The following is a 13,768-nucleotide window of genomic DNA, read 5'->3' on the forward strand; positions in this document are numbered from 1 at the left end:
CAGCAAGAGACAGGATGACAGGGCAAAGCCTCAAGCTGTGCCAGAGGAGGTTTAGGTTGGACATCGGTAAATTCCTTCACAGAAAGGGTGATTAGACATGGGGATGGGCTGTCCAGGGAGGTGGTGGAGTCACCATCACTGTAGGTGTTTAAGGGAAGCCTGGACACGGCACTGAGTGCCATGGTCTGGTTGGCCGGGTGGTGCTCGGTCAGAGGCTGGACGCGGCGATCCTGGGGGCCATTTCCCGGGATCCCATTCCCACTCCCCCGGCCTCTCACGGCGCTTGGCGGGCAAACAGCGAAGCTCAGGCCACGCCCCTCAGCCCGCGCATGCGCCCTGGCCTCGGCGCAGGCAGTGCGAGGGGCGCCCCTTGCCGCCGCCGGCTGATGACGTCAGCGGAAGCGAGGAGGGGTCCTTTCCCTGTGCCCGCTCGCCCCAAGGTGCCTGCGGAGCTCGGCGCGGGCCGCGCGGCGGGAGCGGCGCGGGGGCGGCGGCAGCGCCATGATGGTAGGCAGGACCAGCGCCATCGCCGCGGGGCTCTGCGGGGCGCTCTTCATCGGATACTGCATCTACTTCGACCGCAAGAGGCGGAGCGACCCCAATTTCAAGAACCGGCTGCGGGAGCGTGAGTGTCCCGGGGCGCCTCTTCCCTTTTCCTCTCGTCCCGTCCCTTCCCGCCGTCGCGCCCTTCCCTCAGCGATCCCCCGTTCCTCTCCCTCGCTCGCCCGCCCGCCCGGGGCGCGGGAAGGCAGCACGTGCTGTGGCCGCAGCGCCGTCCCCGGGCCCGGCCGGGACCCCCGCCCCCTCCGCCTCAGGCCCCGGCGGCCCCGGGGGCTTTGCGGCCTTCAGCGTCCCTTCACCGAAACCAGGGGCCGGGGCACGGAGTCACAGAACCGTCAAAACTGGAAGGTGCCTTCGAGTCTCGTCCAGCCATCCGCCCAGCGCGGCCACTGCGGCGCTAACCAGCATCGCCCAGCATTGCCAGCCACAGGCCCCACTTGAACACCCCCAAGAGATCGTGATTCCACCACCTCCCTGGGCAACCCATTCTAATGCCTGGCCACCCTAATGGTGGGAAAGATTGTTTCCAATGCCTCATCTGAATCTCCCATGTCTCAGCTTAAGGCCATTTTCTCTGGTCCTCTCACTGCAGGCATGGTAGAAGAAACTGATCCCCATCTCACTGCAGCCTCCTTTCAGGTGGTTCTAGACAGGGTCAGCCCGTCAGAGAGCGTTTGCTGTAGGTGTTGGGTAACCTGTGGTTTCTGTCCATGCTTGTTTCAAATTCACCCCCCCCCCCCGCCTTTTTTATTGTCCAATCTTGCTCTCCTACAGGCTCAGCAGTGCTATTGTAGCCACCACATTTACGTGGTGACGCTTCTTTTTTCTGTTTGTTTGTTTGGAAGATGAGCAGGTAAAACAGTGTGATCTCTTACAGTGAAGTTGTCGCTCTGGTGAGGCAGAGATTTGTGTCAGCTCTCAGGTATTTCACCGGCTGCATTCTAAACCCTCCTGGCTGCCCTGCCATTGGCTTCCAGGATAAGAATGAATGCCAGAGAAAACTGTTGATTAATCCAAGATGTAGAGCTCTTCTCCCATAGCTCTTCGTTATTTCATATCTTCAACATTTATTTAAACGTTTTAATAATCAGTGAGGGTTTTAAATGCAGGTGTAGGCTTGAGTACTGAAGGAACACAAATGAATTGTGAGCAGTAAGGTGATACTTTTTATACTGAGTTATTTCTGTCAGGGTAATATATATATTATTCCTTTGGTAACTAATCTGAAGATAAGAAGTTATCATTAAGATAAATTTTCCTGACAAGTAAACGTGATGTGATCAGCAGTTTCATGGATGGAAAAGTCAATAACTACACTGCTTGAAAATGAGTATTTATCTGATAGCATTAAAATGTAGTTTAACAGCTTTGCTTCTGCCTTGATGGATTGAATTTGCCTGGCCAGTGTTGTCGCTTAGCACTGCATTAATTCTGTTTTCAGAATTTCCTCCACAGCAAATTATGTCTGTCAGATATTTCAGCTTCAGGCCCTCGCTCCTGTGTGTAGGATTTTGGGCACATACTCTCTTGTATGTGTTCCAGTGGTTTTTTTCCCTGCAGTGCAAGTCATTAATTGGGAAATTTTAGTGCAGTTAACTGGTGTTAACTGAAATTTTAGTGCAGTTAACTGGTACTTGTTTTGCATAAGCAAACTTGATTTTCAGCAATGTAATCGGCCATGGGTATTTGTTACGATGCAAAATATGCAGTAGGAGAAGCACCAAATTACATCAGGTTTTTGCAGAAACACCAAAAATTATTTTTGGATTCCAGGTTTCCATAATCTGAGTTTCCATCCAGTCATGTTCTGAATAAACCTTAGAACTGCTCCGATTAAGAACTGCCATTAGCTTAGAAATGGAAAACAAATACATTTTGGTTTGATGGGAGATGGCAGCTGTCATTTGAAAGGACTTCATTGTACAACTTACAGTCCTTGCATGTGATGCATTGGTCTATATTTAGTTGTAAGGCTTGAGTTAATTTGGTTGGGAGTTTTTTTGGTAGTGTAACAGATTATTTAGTATGGGTGCTTCAGCAGTGGTGCCAGGGATCTGGGCATTACAGCACTGTTACTGTTGGTAGACAGGAAGGCTCGGGACCAGGAAAGGTTCAGTGCAGGAGTCAAATGCAGTTCTTTATGTAAAGATGGTCCAAGTGTTGTGCAATAGTGGGGGTACGGGATGGAAAGCTTGGAGAAACCACCTTTACAGCACATCTTTTCCAGTAACCTTCATAGGATAAGATCCTTTTTCAGCCTCTGATGCAGTGTTGCCAGAATTTGGGAAGGACAGGAGACCTGACATGTCAGTGGATTGCCTGGTGTATTTGGTCAAGCACGTGCTGACAAATGAAGAAATGGGGGTTTTTGCCCTCTTGGTTACACTGCACATCTCCGTGTGCTGTGTGGGCCAAAATTTACATTGCAAAGGCCTGTCATAAAAATGAGATGACCAGATTCAGGTTTCTGGGAAAAAAAAAAATCCTGGAAGTTTCTGGAAGGCTTATAGAACTACTAGACTTTGATTTTCCAGTAGTTTTGTTTTAATCTTATTTAGCAGGTTTTGTGGGTGGGTTTTTTGGTTGGATTGTGGTGGTTTTTTTGGTCTTCTTGTTGCTAGTTTAGGGGGCGTGTCCATATTTAGTATTGGGACCAAAAGATAGCAAAGCTGTAAACTTCTGTAGCTGCTGAGCTTCCTTGGCTGTGTTTTATGAATAAAATACTTCAGGTATGTTTACTGTTTGCCTTCTTGAATGAGTAAAATAGAAGTGCTCTGCTTTAAAGTATAGACACAGATGTCTTTGTTCAGAGAATTTCTGGCCACACTGAATTTTGCCCAAGAGCACCTTCTGCCTGAACAGCAGAGTGAGAGGAGAGTGGGAGCTGAAAATGTAAATGGCTTTTTGGGTTTTCTGCTCCTCTGTGGGACTGGTTGGGAAGCCGCAGGGGCCACTCAGGGGCCTTTGCAACCCATTCCAGCAGGACAGGTCAGCCACTGGATCTCTTTGGAAACTTGTACCCTTGTACAAGAGCTGTGCTTGGAGGACCTGCAGTGTGACAGCTGCACTTTGGCTTTGTGCTTTGGATGCATGCACTGTGGTAATAGATGCATTCTATGAAGGATTGCCTTTCCCTTTTCAAAATGTGATTATCTCTTAAGAATAGAGGAAAGCATTTAATTTTTGCAGTTTTGTGGAGGCCCTTGAGGGAAAACAAACTTGGAAGATTTTTTAGGTGTGGGGTGGGGCTTTTTGTTCAGGGATTTTTTGTTGCCGTTGTTGTGTTGGTTTTTTGTTTTGGTTTTTTGTTGTTGTTGTTTGTTTGTTTGTTTGTTTGTTGTTGTTGGGGGTGTGTGTGTGTTTTGTGTTTTGGGCTTTTTTTGAGGTTTTTTACCCCTAAAAGCCATTGCTTTTTGCTTGTCATATTACAAATGTAACTTTTGGTTATTATTGTGAAGATACTTTGAACCCAGTATTTCTTCCCAACTAGTATGGGAAGAATTCATAAATATACTTTAGAGTTATTTGGATTTTGTAGTTGTTTTAGCTAGTGGACTTTTAAAGAGACTGTAAAAGTATTAAGAAGAAGAAGAAAAAGTTCCTTAGCAGTCAAACTTGAAAGATTTGGTAGATAATTTTTCAGTTTAAAAAATCTTGGTGATTCTTCATATTCATTCACTATTTTCAAATTAAAGTATATGACTTCAGATCTGTGATCAGTGGTGAAAGGCTTTCATTAGTTCCAGTTACCAGCATGTCTTTTGTTTTTTTCTTTATTTCAGAATGCTTAACCTGGTGAATGATACCTTTTATTATATTTTTATTAAGAAGGTATCATAGTTATGCCAGGAAAACACAATTTTCTCTTCAGAATGATGTACAAATGTTGAGCTGTTACTTTTTGTATTTCTTTTTGGTCTTTTCTGCTGAATGCACTGCAGCTGTGGTGTGGCTTGTTTTGATAGTAGAACATTTCAAATACTAAACTTTTTTAAATTTATTCTTTAGGCTTTTATCTATTATAAAAATTGTTTGCATAATAGTGCAATTTAAAGTTCTGTGCAACTAAATGCTTCTGAAAAGAAGTGAGCTAATCGAAGCGCCAATTGAGAGAAATTCTTTAATATTGAAACCTGCCAATATGACAAAACTGTAGTATACTACAGTTCTATCCAATGCATTTTCCCATCTTTAGTGTAAAATCACACACACAGGTCAGTTAGTTGTAGAAATCTAGGTGGTAAGTGTTACTAAGATGGTGTATTAAGGTAAAAGAGTGTTCCATCTAGTTAGACTGTGAACTCCCTTTCTGTAAAGAACACAATCTTGTCAGCAAATGCCACATGCTAGGTTATCACTATACTGAGGAATAGTATTTCTGACTGTCTTCATCATGTGGACAATTGAAAAATTTTAGTTACTGTGCAAAACTGCTAGTCATATTTGGAAGTATTTCCAGCTTGTAAAATCAAAAGAGAGTCAGTCAAATGAAAAATCAGGGCTGTGTGACAGTTTTTCTTTGTCAGTATAGGGGTTTTCTGAGCTGACACTGAGGACAAAGAGAGAAAGGACAGTTTAACCATGGGCTGCATTCAGAGGTTTTAGTGGTGTAACTTTTTCAGTTGATGAACTGATTACAAAAATGATTATGCTAAAGAAATTGCTAGTGTTAATATAATAATTATTATTGTATGAAGAGCTGCTACTATAAAAATATCCTTATACCTGCCTAGCTGCATTAAAAGCAACTTTAATTACACTAGTTTTGCTGGACTTCAAGTAGCAGACCAACTTTTTGCCTTTAGGTTAGGCAGTTAAATCTGTAAATGTTTGTTCCATCTGTAAATGTTTGCTTTCCTCAGATTTCAGAAATGTATCCTTTAGTATTGCTCTTCCTGGGGGATGATGAGAGGCTGCCACTTATTAACTAGTTCCCAAGTCTGTGCTATAAAGTAGCTGGGAAAGTGCCCTGTGTGTATCTGCTGTGGCCTGCTGAGTTCCCCTTCCTTGGTGGTGCACCACGCACTTCAAAACTAGCTAGCCTTGGCTTCCAGAGAATTCTTCTGTGGCGTATTGTTAGAAGTCATGTAGATAATTCCTGTATTACTCTAATTCTCTTTGCTTCTGTGTGCCTGCAATGCCACAAGGTGTGCAGTGCTGCTGCTGTGCTGCCCTGCACAGCTGCTGTTTGCTGTAGCCACCAGGAGAAGAATTGCCATTTTGGGTTGGTGCTACTGCCTGCCCTCATTAGACCTCTAAATGATGCTCTGTTCCACTGAGTGGGTTGCAGTCTTGTGCTCAATCTTCAGTATTTGGAATACATTGCTAGTTTCTTTTTTTGAAAGGGACTTTGATTTGTTCAGGGTTTCAGACAATAGTCTGAAGGGCTTTTTAGTTGCAAATTGAAAATAAAAGATGTTTTTATTCTTACAGGAAGGAAGAAACAGAAGCTTGCCAAAGAGAGAGCAGGACTTTCCAAGGTAATACTGTGTTCAGTATTTTGAAAGATGTTTCAGGTATTTTGAAAGATGTTTCACTTGTATTATTTGTAAGATTGACTTAAGGATTTGTTTTGATTCCAGGATTACAAACACTCCTGCAAATATGCAGTCTTTAGGGTTTTTTAATGCTCAGAAATAATTCTATTATTGTTTCCTTTTTTGTGTCAGATAGAGGAGTTATATTAGAAAGTGCAACATTCACTGCATGATTTGATGGTGTTTTCCCCTTTGTAATATGAACAAGGACTTTTCAGACTTAAAATTATTGATGGGATACACTTACAACTGAACTTGATAGGTTGTTTTGCAATAAGTGTTTGGTTTCCTTTTCATTATTACTAATGGATCCAAAAGAAAATATAAGATTTCTCTTAAACAATTGCAAGAAACACAGTTATTATAAACACAATGTGCCTTAGAATTTATATTTGCTCTTAAATGATGTACTTAATAAACTAGAGGCATTTCAGGCTCTGTCTCTCTACAGATTTGTAATGCAGTGTTATGAGACCTGAGTTTGATTTTCAAAAACATTCTGTGTACATTTAACTTAGTGGTAACCCTTGGGGGTTTTGCCGGTGTCAGTGTAACAATAGGCTTGTGTGCATGTTTTATTTCAGTTTGGAATATTTTCTGCTAACTTTTTATTAGCTGGTGTTAAGAGGTGATTTAACTTTTACTCTGTGTGTTATAGTTGCCTGATCTGAAAGATGCCGAAGCGGTTCAGAAGTTTTTCCTTGAGGAGATTCAGCTTGGAGAGGAATTACTAGCTCAAGGTAATAATATATTTTTTTCAAAAGGGTAAGTTGTAAAATAATTTCTCTCTGCCTTTGCTAGAAGATGATTTTTGTACATGAAGAAATCCCGGGGAGTCAAATTAATCTAGGAAAATCTGCTTATTTGTTTCTATCTTTGTGTGTTCAGAAAGTCCATCAAGCCAGGAGACAAGCTTAGTGTGGATTGATTCACCATAATTTAATCCACTCTTGGGGGACATTTTATGTAAAATGTGCTACAGTGTGGAAGATGGTTGATTTCAAAGCATTGTATGATCTGTCACACAGGTGAATATGAAAAAGGCGTTGATCACTTGACCAATGCCATTGCTGTGTGTGGGCAGCCACAGCAGCTACTACAAGTTCTACAGCAGACTCTTCCACCACCAGTGTTTCAAATGCTTCTAACTAAGCTCCCTACAATAAGCCAGGTATGTGAAACATTCCCTGTTGGTTTGGTATGGAAATAACTGAAACTCTTTATCCACTACACCAGTCTTGAGTATCGAGTTCTGTAATCTGTTGGCTTTTTAATATGTTCAGTTAGATCAAAAGAAGATTTTTTTTCCACCTGAGATGTTAAAAAGTGGATATGAAAATCATAATGTAGCATTAATAAGCATCAGGATAAAATGGAAATACAGAATTTCTCTTGTGTGTAGGATATGCTAAGCTTTTGAAATAAAGGCATCTGACCACAGCTCTGATACTATAAGCAATCCAGTGTTTCCCAAATACAAGTGGGAGGATTGGAAAAACAGTAACTTTATTGCACTGGTCTTGAGTTTTTGAGTTTTGTTTTTTTTTTTTTAATTTACTTACCTACAAGTGTGTGTAAGTGCTGTGAAAGTTCATCAAAATGAATCTGTTGCTTTTGCTACCCTGTTGCTTCTGGGGACAGCTATAGACTATAGATAAGATGTTAACTAGCACCAGAACCTGTGACAATTTTGGAAGATTGGGAGCTTCCCTGATGATAAAAGTGTTAGTAGCCCCATGTATAAAATGCCCTCCCGTTTTAGTCTGAGTACTGAGTGGGTAATGTTGTTAATACACTGACAGGTGAGTCTGTTATAAAATAAATTATATGTTTTATGTTCTTAGAACTACAAGGGGACTCCCTAAGAGTGTTACCTGACATAAAGCAGAGATTCAGTGATAGATATCAGTTGGCTCTTCTTACAGCGCAGGTCTGGTTACGTTTCAGGTTAAGGTCCATATATACTCAGTGGTAACACTGGAAAGTGTCAGGTACACAAGATAAAAGAGTTGGAGAAATGATTGAACAAAAATGTTTCCTAAGAGAATGGTGCCAGAAATCACACAGAGATCATCACTTGAGGTTGATAGAATATTTTTTATCTGACTTTGGCTTTGTTAGGTATTGCACTGTATGTAATTTCTGTGGAACTGACTTCAAAAACTTAGTCAAATAGATTGCTATTTTTAACTTTAAACAGTTTGTTCAGTAATTACACTGCTTAATGTTCAGTGTAAAATGACACTGCTTGATAATCATTTGCCTACTGTCAATTTTATGTAATTGTGAATAAGTTTTTCTCCTTCTTACAGAGAATTGTAAATGCACAGTGCTTGGCTGAAGATGATGTTGAATGAGGTCACACCACAACGGGGGGAAAAAAAATTTCTTACCCCAGAAGATGAGCATCAGTAGGGGGATAAAGGGGCAAACATAGTAGTTAATGGACTGTGTACCACTTCGGGTTCTACCAGAGTTAAAATTAACTTTGTGTAGGTGGGTTTCACAGGATTTTATTTATTATCCCAGTGAAAAGTGTATTTTGATAAGAATTCATTTTATAAATACACTGTGTTGAGTTATCAAAGTATCACTAACTTCATTATTATTAAAATTCGCAGTTGTAATGTTGTACATATACAGACATAAAACTACGACCTATTAAAAACCCAATGCTCATTTTTGAAAAAACAAAGTTATGGCAATAAAGATTTATCTGCACTTGTGTGTCCCTATAGTACTACTTTAAAATCCAGAATATTTGGGTGTCAAAACAAATGATCTAAAAACGACAACATTAAAATTTATTTTTAATGTTATGGCTGGTCTTCCAATGCTTTTAATTAAGTTTAAAACCTTGTGTAATTTCCTGAGAAAATAAATATATGATCATTCGAACAGTAACCGTTGACCTTAGAAAGAGATGCAAATCACAATGGTAATAGATGACTGTCTGCAGAAAGAATGACAAATCCATTTTTGTCAGGAACAAAAACACGTAAAGTGATCAAGTCAAAATTACTGGCAAACTTGAAAGCTCTATTAATATAGGTGTCTGAAACAAAGATGTTTGGAATAGAACCTGGGCAGATTTTAAGAGCAGAAGGGTTGGGGGTTTTTTTTTGAATGCTTGAAACCTTGCAAGATAGTTGACATTTCAGTCTGTAGTCTTCAAGATCATAGCAAATGGTTAAGAGTCTTTTAAAGGCATTTGCCTTAAGGAAAAAAAAAAAAAAACTGCACTGATAAGGTAGGTAAGACAATTAGATCTCTGGGATAAATAGCAAAAGCTAATGGAATTAGATGTTGTACAATTTCAGTATGGTGTGGAGAATTTTGCTTTGGCAATGGAAAGGAGACAAATAATACACAGCAGGCTAAAGTGAGTAGAAGTGTACTCAAGAAAGCAAGTTTTTCATGAGTAGGATCTAAATGTCAAAACAGACTGCCTTCTGTTGTTCTCTGGGTTTGTGCTATCAGCACTGGGGTAGTAGAAGAAACAATTTAAAATGTAGCTTTATCTTTTTGGCACAGTGACAGATTTTTGACTTGAGAATGCTTTGAGGTGTCTTTCACACCAGCTAACAGTTTGTATTAATGATGCTAGATTAATAGTAATCTACAAGGTGGCATAGTCTAGTTAGAAGTGAGGTACTTTGAGAGCACTCTGGCCAACTCTGTCTCATTTCAGCCTTGTGCAAGTTTCTTCAAAGGCAGATTCTCCTCAGTGGTTCAGGAATTGCATCACACAGGATTTTTGAGAGGTTAAGGGGATATTGATGGTGACCTAGCAGTCAATACCTGAGTTTGGGAGTAGAAATGGCTCTTAGTCATTCTGCTGAGATACTTTACCTGTGGAATAGGTATTTTCCCCTTAAGCCCTTAAAAACATTATTTCCAAAGATTTGAGGTGCTGTTGAAATTTTCTGTAATGTGATAAATATTGAAGTTAGTGGCTGATATCAACAAACATGTCTTAAACAACTGGATGTAGTTCAGTCTTTGTGCTTGAATTGTTTAGGTAGCATAAGGTAGAAGTAAAATGTAGTAGCCATATTCTTCAGGGGGCAATGGCCAGCATGCTCTTTTCCTTCGAATTTATTTTACAGGGACAAAGTTGTTTTGCACTTAATAAAAATACTGTGAAATTACAGAAGGTTCTGATTTTAATGAGGCTTTTTTTAAGGAGTTTTTCTTTTCCCTTCTAACCCTTATGAGTAAAAAGTAGGAATTCTTAGGTTATGTTGACAGAACTGTTAGCATATTTACCTTCTGTTTTGCTGGTCACTTCAGCATATCTTTTTAGTTCAGTTTCTAACATTGTTTTAAGGTGAATAGAACTTCCATTCTGCCTTGAAAAACAAACCTAAATAGCACAAGACAAAAGTAGCACCCTTCTGTCAAAGCTGAGTGTTTCTCTACACTCTTTGGTATAATGATGCCAATTTGAATTCACGTTTTAGCTTACAACAAAAGTTCTCCTGAACTGGGTGTCAGCAAACCTGAGTGTCAGTTCCGATTTTGATGGAAGGCTTGGTGACAATCTGATTATGTCTGTAAATGGTATTTGCTATAATAAGCATCATCGACACACATATTGCTCTAACATTTTCCATTTTCTTGACCCTGAAAAGTTAGATGCAAACAAAATTTAAGATAGCATAGGTCTAAATGTAGCCTTAAATGCAAATTTACTCTCATATCTGTTAACCCAGAGGTACCTGGTTAGTATGGTAGAGTAAGCTCTGATACCTGTTTTGAGTGCCTTGGACTAATAGAGTGGAACGCTGAATCCTTTTAACAAAACTCGAATTTTTTTTCTTCTTCCCAAATGTCCCAGTGAAGCTAATACTGTACAATTGTGAAGACTTGGAAGATATTGTCTAGAATGCAAATTTGCTGTTGCTCCAAGAGGGGCAGGCTGACAGAGGTATAGCTAACCATGCACAGTCCACAGATGTTTCAGACTCAAACAAGGACTCTTTTTTCAGACACCAGCAAAGTGCAGGTGATCAGAAACGTGGTGGTAATGATGGATGTTCCTGCATCAGCAGTAGTAATGCCATTAGCTGTGCATAGTGCTGTACATTTCTTTTCATGTGTGCAAATGAAAAAAAGTGTGGAAGTGTTCCACAACTCCAGTTCTGGATTTGCTGCTATGGAGCTCACAGCTGCTGGAGATTAAGATGGGTAATCTTTCTTTATTGCAGGTTAAACTACTAGTTCATCTCCCAGAAAGAACCATCTTCCCTTCTATGCTTCTCCAAGAACAAGGCACTTGTTTTCAGCACTAAAAGGATTTTTTATAAAGAAGCTGAGAGGTCTGTTAGTTTTGTGTTGGGTAGTCTTCTGTCATTGGTTATGAGCTTCTCAGGCAGCTTTTAGAGAAAAAAACCCACCCAGCTGGTTTCATTATCATGCAGGACTACCTTTGATGTCTCACATTTAAGTTTTCTAGATAATGGAATCAAATCCAAAACCAGAGTGGTCAGGCACACACTGAATCATCTGGTACTAATTTCCTTTCCCTGGGGGCTGACACAATATTATTGTTGCCCTTAACATGAAAAATGGAGAAGTCCCAGCCCTGCTGTGTAGGAGGCCAGCCAGCCATCATCAAAGTAAAGTTCCAGCTACTTATGCACTCAGAAGAATCTTTCTAAAGTTTCATTTGTACATCTGTTGATGGTGTGTTAAAGTCCCTTAGGCTGAACAGTGGCCCTACATGACTGTTGTGTTACAGTTAACATGAGTTAAACATCAAGGGAATCTTTGAAGTGGTCACTAAGTGCTTTTAGGGATTCTTTCAAAGGCATGTTGTGCTGCACACCCATGCTTCTGTGTTTTTAAACGTACAGACATTAAAAGGGCTGATGTAAGAAGAAAAAATTCTTCAAGGCTTCTGTTGTACCAAAGTTTTGGGTTGATTTTTAGTTACTGTGTTTACACTGACCAGCATAGCTTACAATATTCTCTGTGCACTGACCAAAAGCCTGTTGTAAAGAGCTCAAATTTGCACTTAATTCATGAAGACTGGGCTAGCTTTCATCAGAGGTGCTCTGGAAACTGAACTAGTCTGGCTAACAGTGCTTGTTTTCTGCATTTGTACCAATCTCGAACTTCCCAAAGAAAATGTGCATGTCTAATGCTGTTCTTACAGGGCAGAGTCTGCCACATCCAGTGTATGAATGAATGTGTGAGTGAAGCTGGGGAAAACAGCTGGCCCTTCTGTGTTATTTTTTGTACCAAACTGTCCAACTTGCTGGCACTAGATGATGGACAGCTTTTTCAGAGTAAAGTGGTTTCCATGTGAATCCAGATTCTCCCTTCTTTCCCTGCAGTAGGGGTTAGTTTTAAAGAATGTTTACTAGACATCTTTTGATGAGCTCACTACTGTTTTCCAGTCATTCCTGTAACTTAACAGTCCTTAACTCTTAAAGGCCTCTGAGCTATAAGCTTTTGACTCCAGGCATATAGTTCCTGCAGCGCTCACTCACAATTTCATCATTTCCCTTGCACCCTGAGATGTTCTCGACTCACCTTTGAGATGAGAGGGTGTCTGATGGTGGGAGAGTTGCAGCTGGCACAGTGTTTCTGCAGCCTACGGCTCTCTTGGGATGGTCCATGCTGCAAGGCAGTCGTGAGCAGCTTTTGTGTATGAAATTTCTAGTGTGCATGGAGGCAGAAAACAGATGAAGTCAGATAGTTCTGCCTCTTTGCATGTTGGACCCTTACAGCTAAAAACTGATTTGGTCGCACAATCATTTAGTTGAGCAGGTCTCAATCTAAACAGCAGGGGGCAGTTTTGCACAGAGATTTTGTGCAAGCTCACACTGCAAAATCCTAATTTTTAGAATCTTACTGTCTGGTGAGGTGATGCAATGCAGCATTTTGTCCAGACAGATTTGGTATGGTGTATAAGACAGGCTCAGTGGAGCAGCAGTGCAATGTGTTTCTACTGATAATATCTAATTTTGACTTTTTAAAATCCTGTGTGTTTAAATTGTGATTATGTGATTAGGAGTATTTCCCTCTTTCTCTCCATCCCTCAACACAAACTAGGCATATAGATATGCAAGCTGCATTTTACAACTTAAACTGTGCAACAAAATGCAACCACATCTGATTCCCAGGCATGCAAAAGAAGTTTTCCCCTACCCAGATGTGATTATTCTGGGTGAGCATTGCTAGCTGGAGTGAAAGGAATGCACTAGTTAACTGCAGGAGAGTGGAAGTGCAATCTGCATCTTGAGATTTTGCCTGGAGTTGGACTCTGCCTGTAATGGGTCATGTGAGGAGAGCCAACCAAAAAAATAAAGAGGTGAGATATAGGTTGGTGGCACGATGCAATTTCAATGCTGGTTGAATTTCAGCTGAAGTTGACAAAATCTACTCTCACCTCGTTGTGATCCTGCAGCTGACACGAAGTGAGCTGATCTTATACTTTGTCTCTCTCATGCCTTGGAGGCAGCTGTTTGGGTTGTAGTGGCACCCTGATTCGAAACTGAATCTTAACTACTCCTACATCTCAAAAGTGTTTTTTCTCTGCTTTCTGATCTATGTTTGTTGGGGAGGTAAAGTGTATGTGTGCTATACAAGTAAATGGAAATTTTGCACCCTTGTAGCCATCAATCAGCATTTTTCCAAACATTCATCTAGTTAGTAAGAAA

At 40.6% G+C, this 13,768-nt stretch overlaps 1 protein-coding gene and 1 non-coding gene across 2 annotated transcripts; both read left to right on the forward strand.

Moving 5' to 3' along the window:
- The first annotated feature begins 408 nt into the window (after window positions 1-408).
- TOMM20 (translocase of outer mitochondrial membrane 20) lies at window positions 409-8,917 on the forward strand. The gene is made up of 5 exons (XM_066315708.1): window positions 409-625; window positions 5,995-6,041; window positions 6,757-6,838; window positions 7,127-7,269; window positions 8,411-8,917. Exons 1-5 carry the CDS (start codon window positions 502-504, stop codon window positions 8,453-8,455), a joined length of 441 nt encoding a protein of 146 aa, XP_066171805.1. The 5' UTR covers window positions 409-501; the 3' UTR covers window positions 8,456-8,917.
- Window positions 1,496-1,630, forward strand: LOC136359840 (small nucleolar RNA SNORA14). Its single transcript, XR_010743349.1, has one exon. It is a non-coding gene; the product is annotated as a small nucleolar RNA SNORA14 (small nucleolar RNA).
- Window positions 8,918-13,768: the final 4,851 nt, after the last annotated feature.

The sequence above is a fragment of the Sylvia atricapilla genome, chromosome 3 (assembly GCF_009819655.1).
Source record: "Sylvia atricapilla isolate bSylAtr1 chromosome 3, bSylAtr1.pri, whole genome shotgun sequence".
NCBI classification, from domain to species: Eukaryota; Metazoa; Chordata; class Aves; order Passeriformes; family Sylviidae; genus Sylvia; species Sylvia atricapilla.

Coding starts and splice junctions, on each gene's coding strand:
- TOMM20 (XM_066315708.1), top strand. CDS start 502: ATGATGGTAGGCAGGACCAGCGCCATCGCCGCGGGGCTCTGCGGGGCG. Junction 626..5,994: donor CAAGAACCGGCTGCGGGAGC/GTGAGTGTCCCG, acceptor TTATTCTTACAG/GAAGGAAGAAACAGAAGCTT. Junction 7,270..8,410: donor AGCTCCCTACAATAAGCCAG/GTATGTGAAACA, acceptor TCCTTCTTACAG/AGAATTGTAAATGCACAGTG.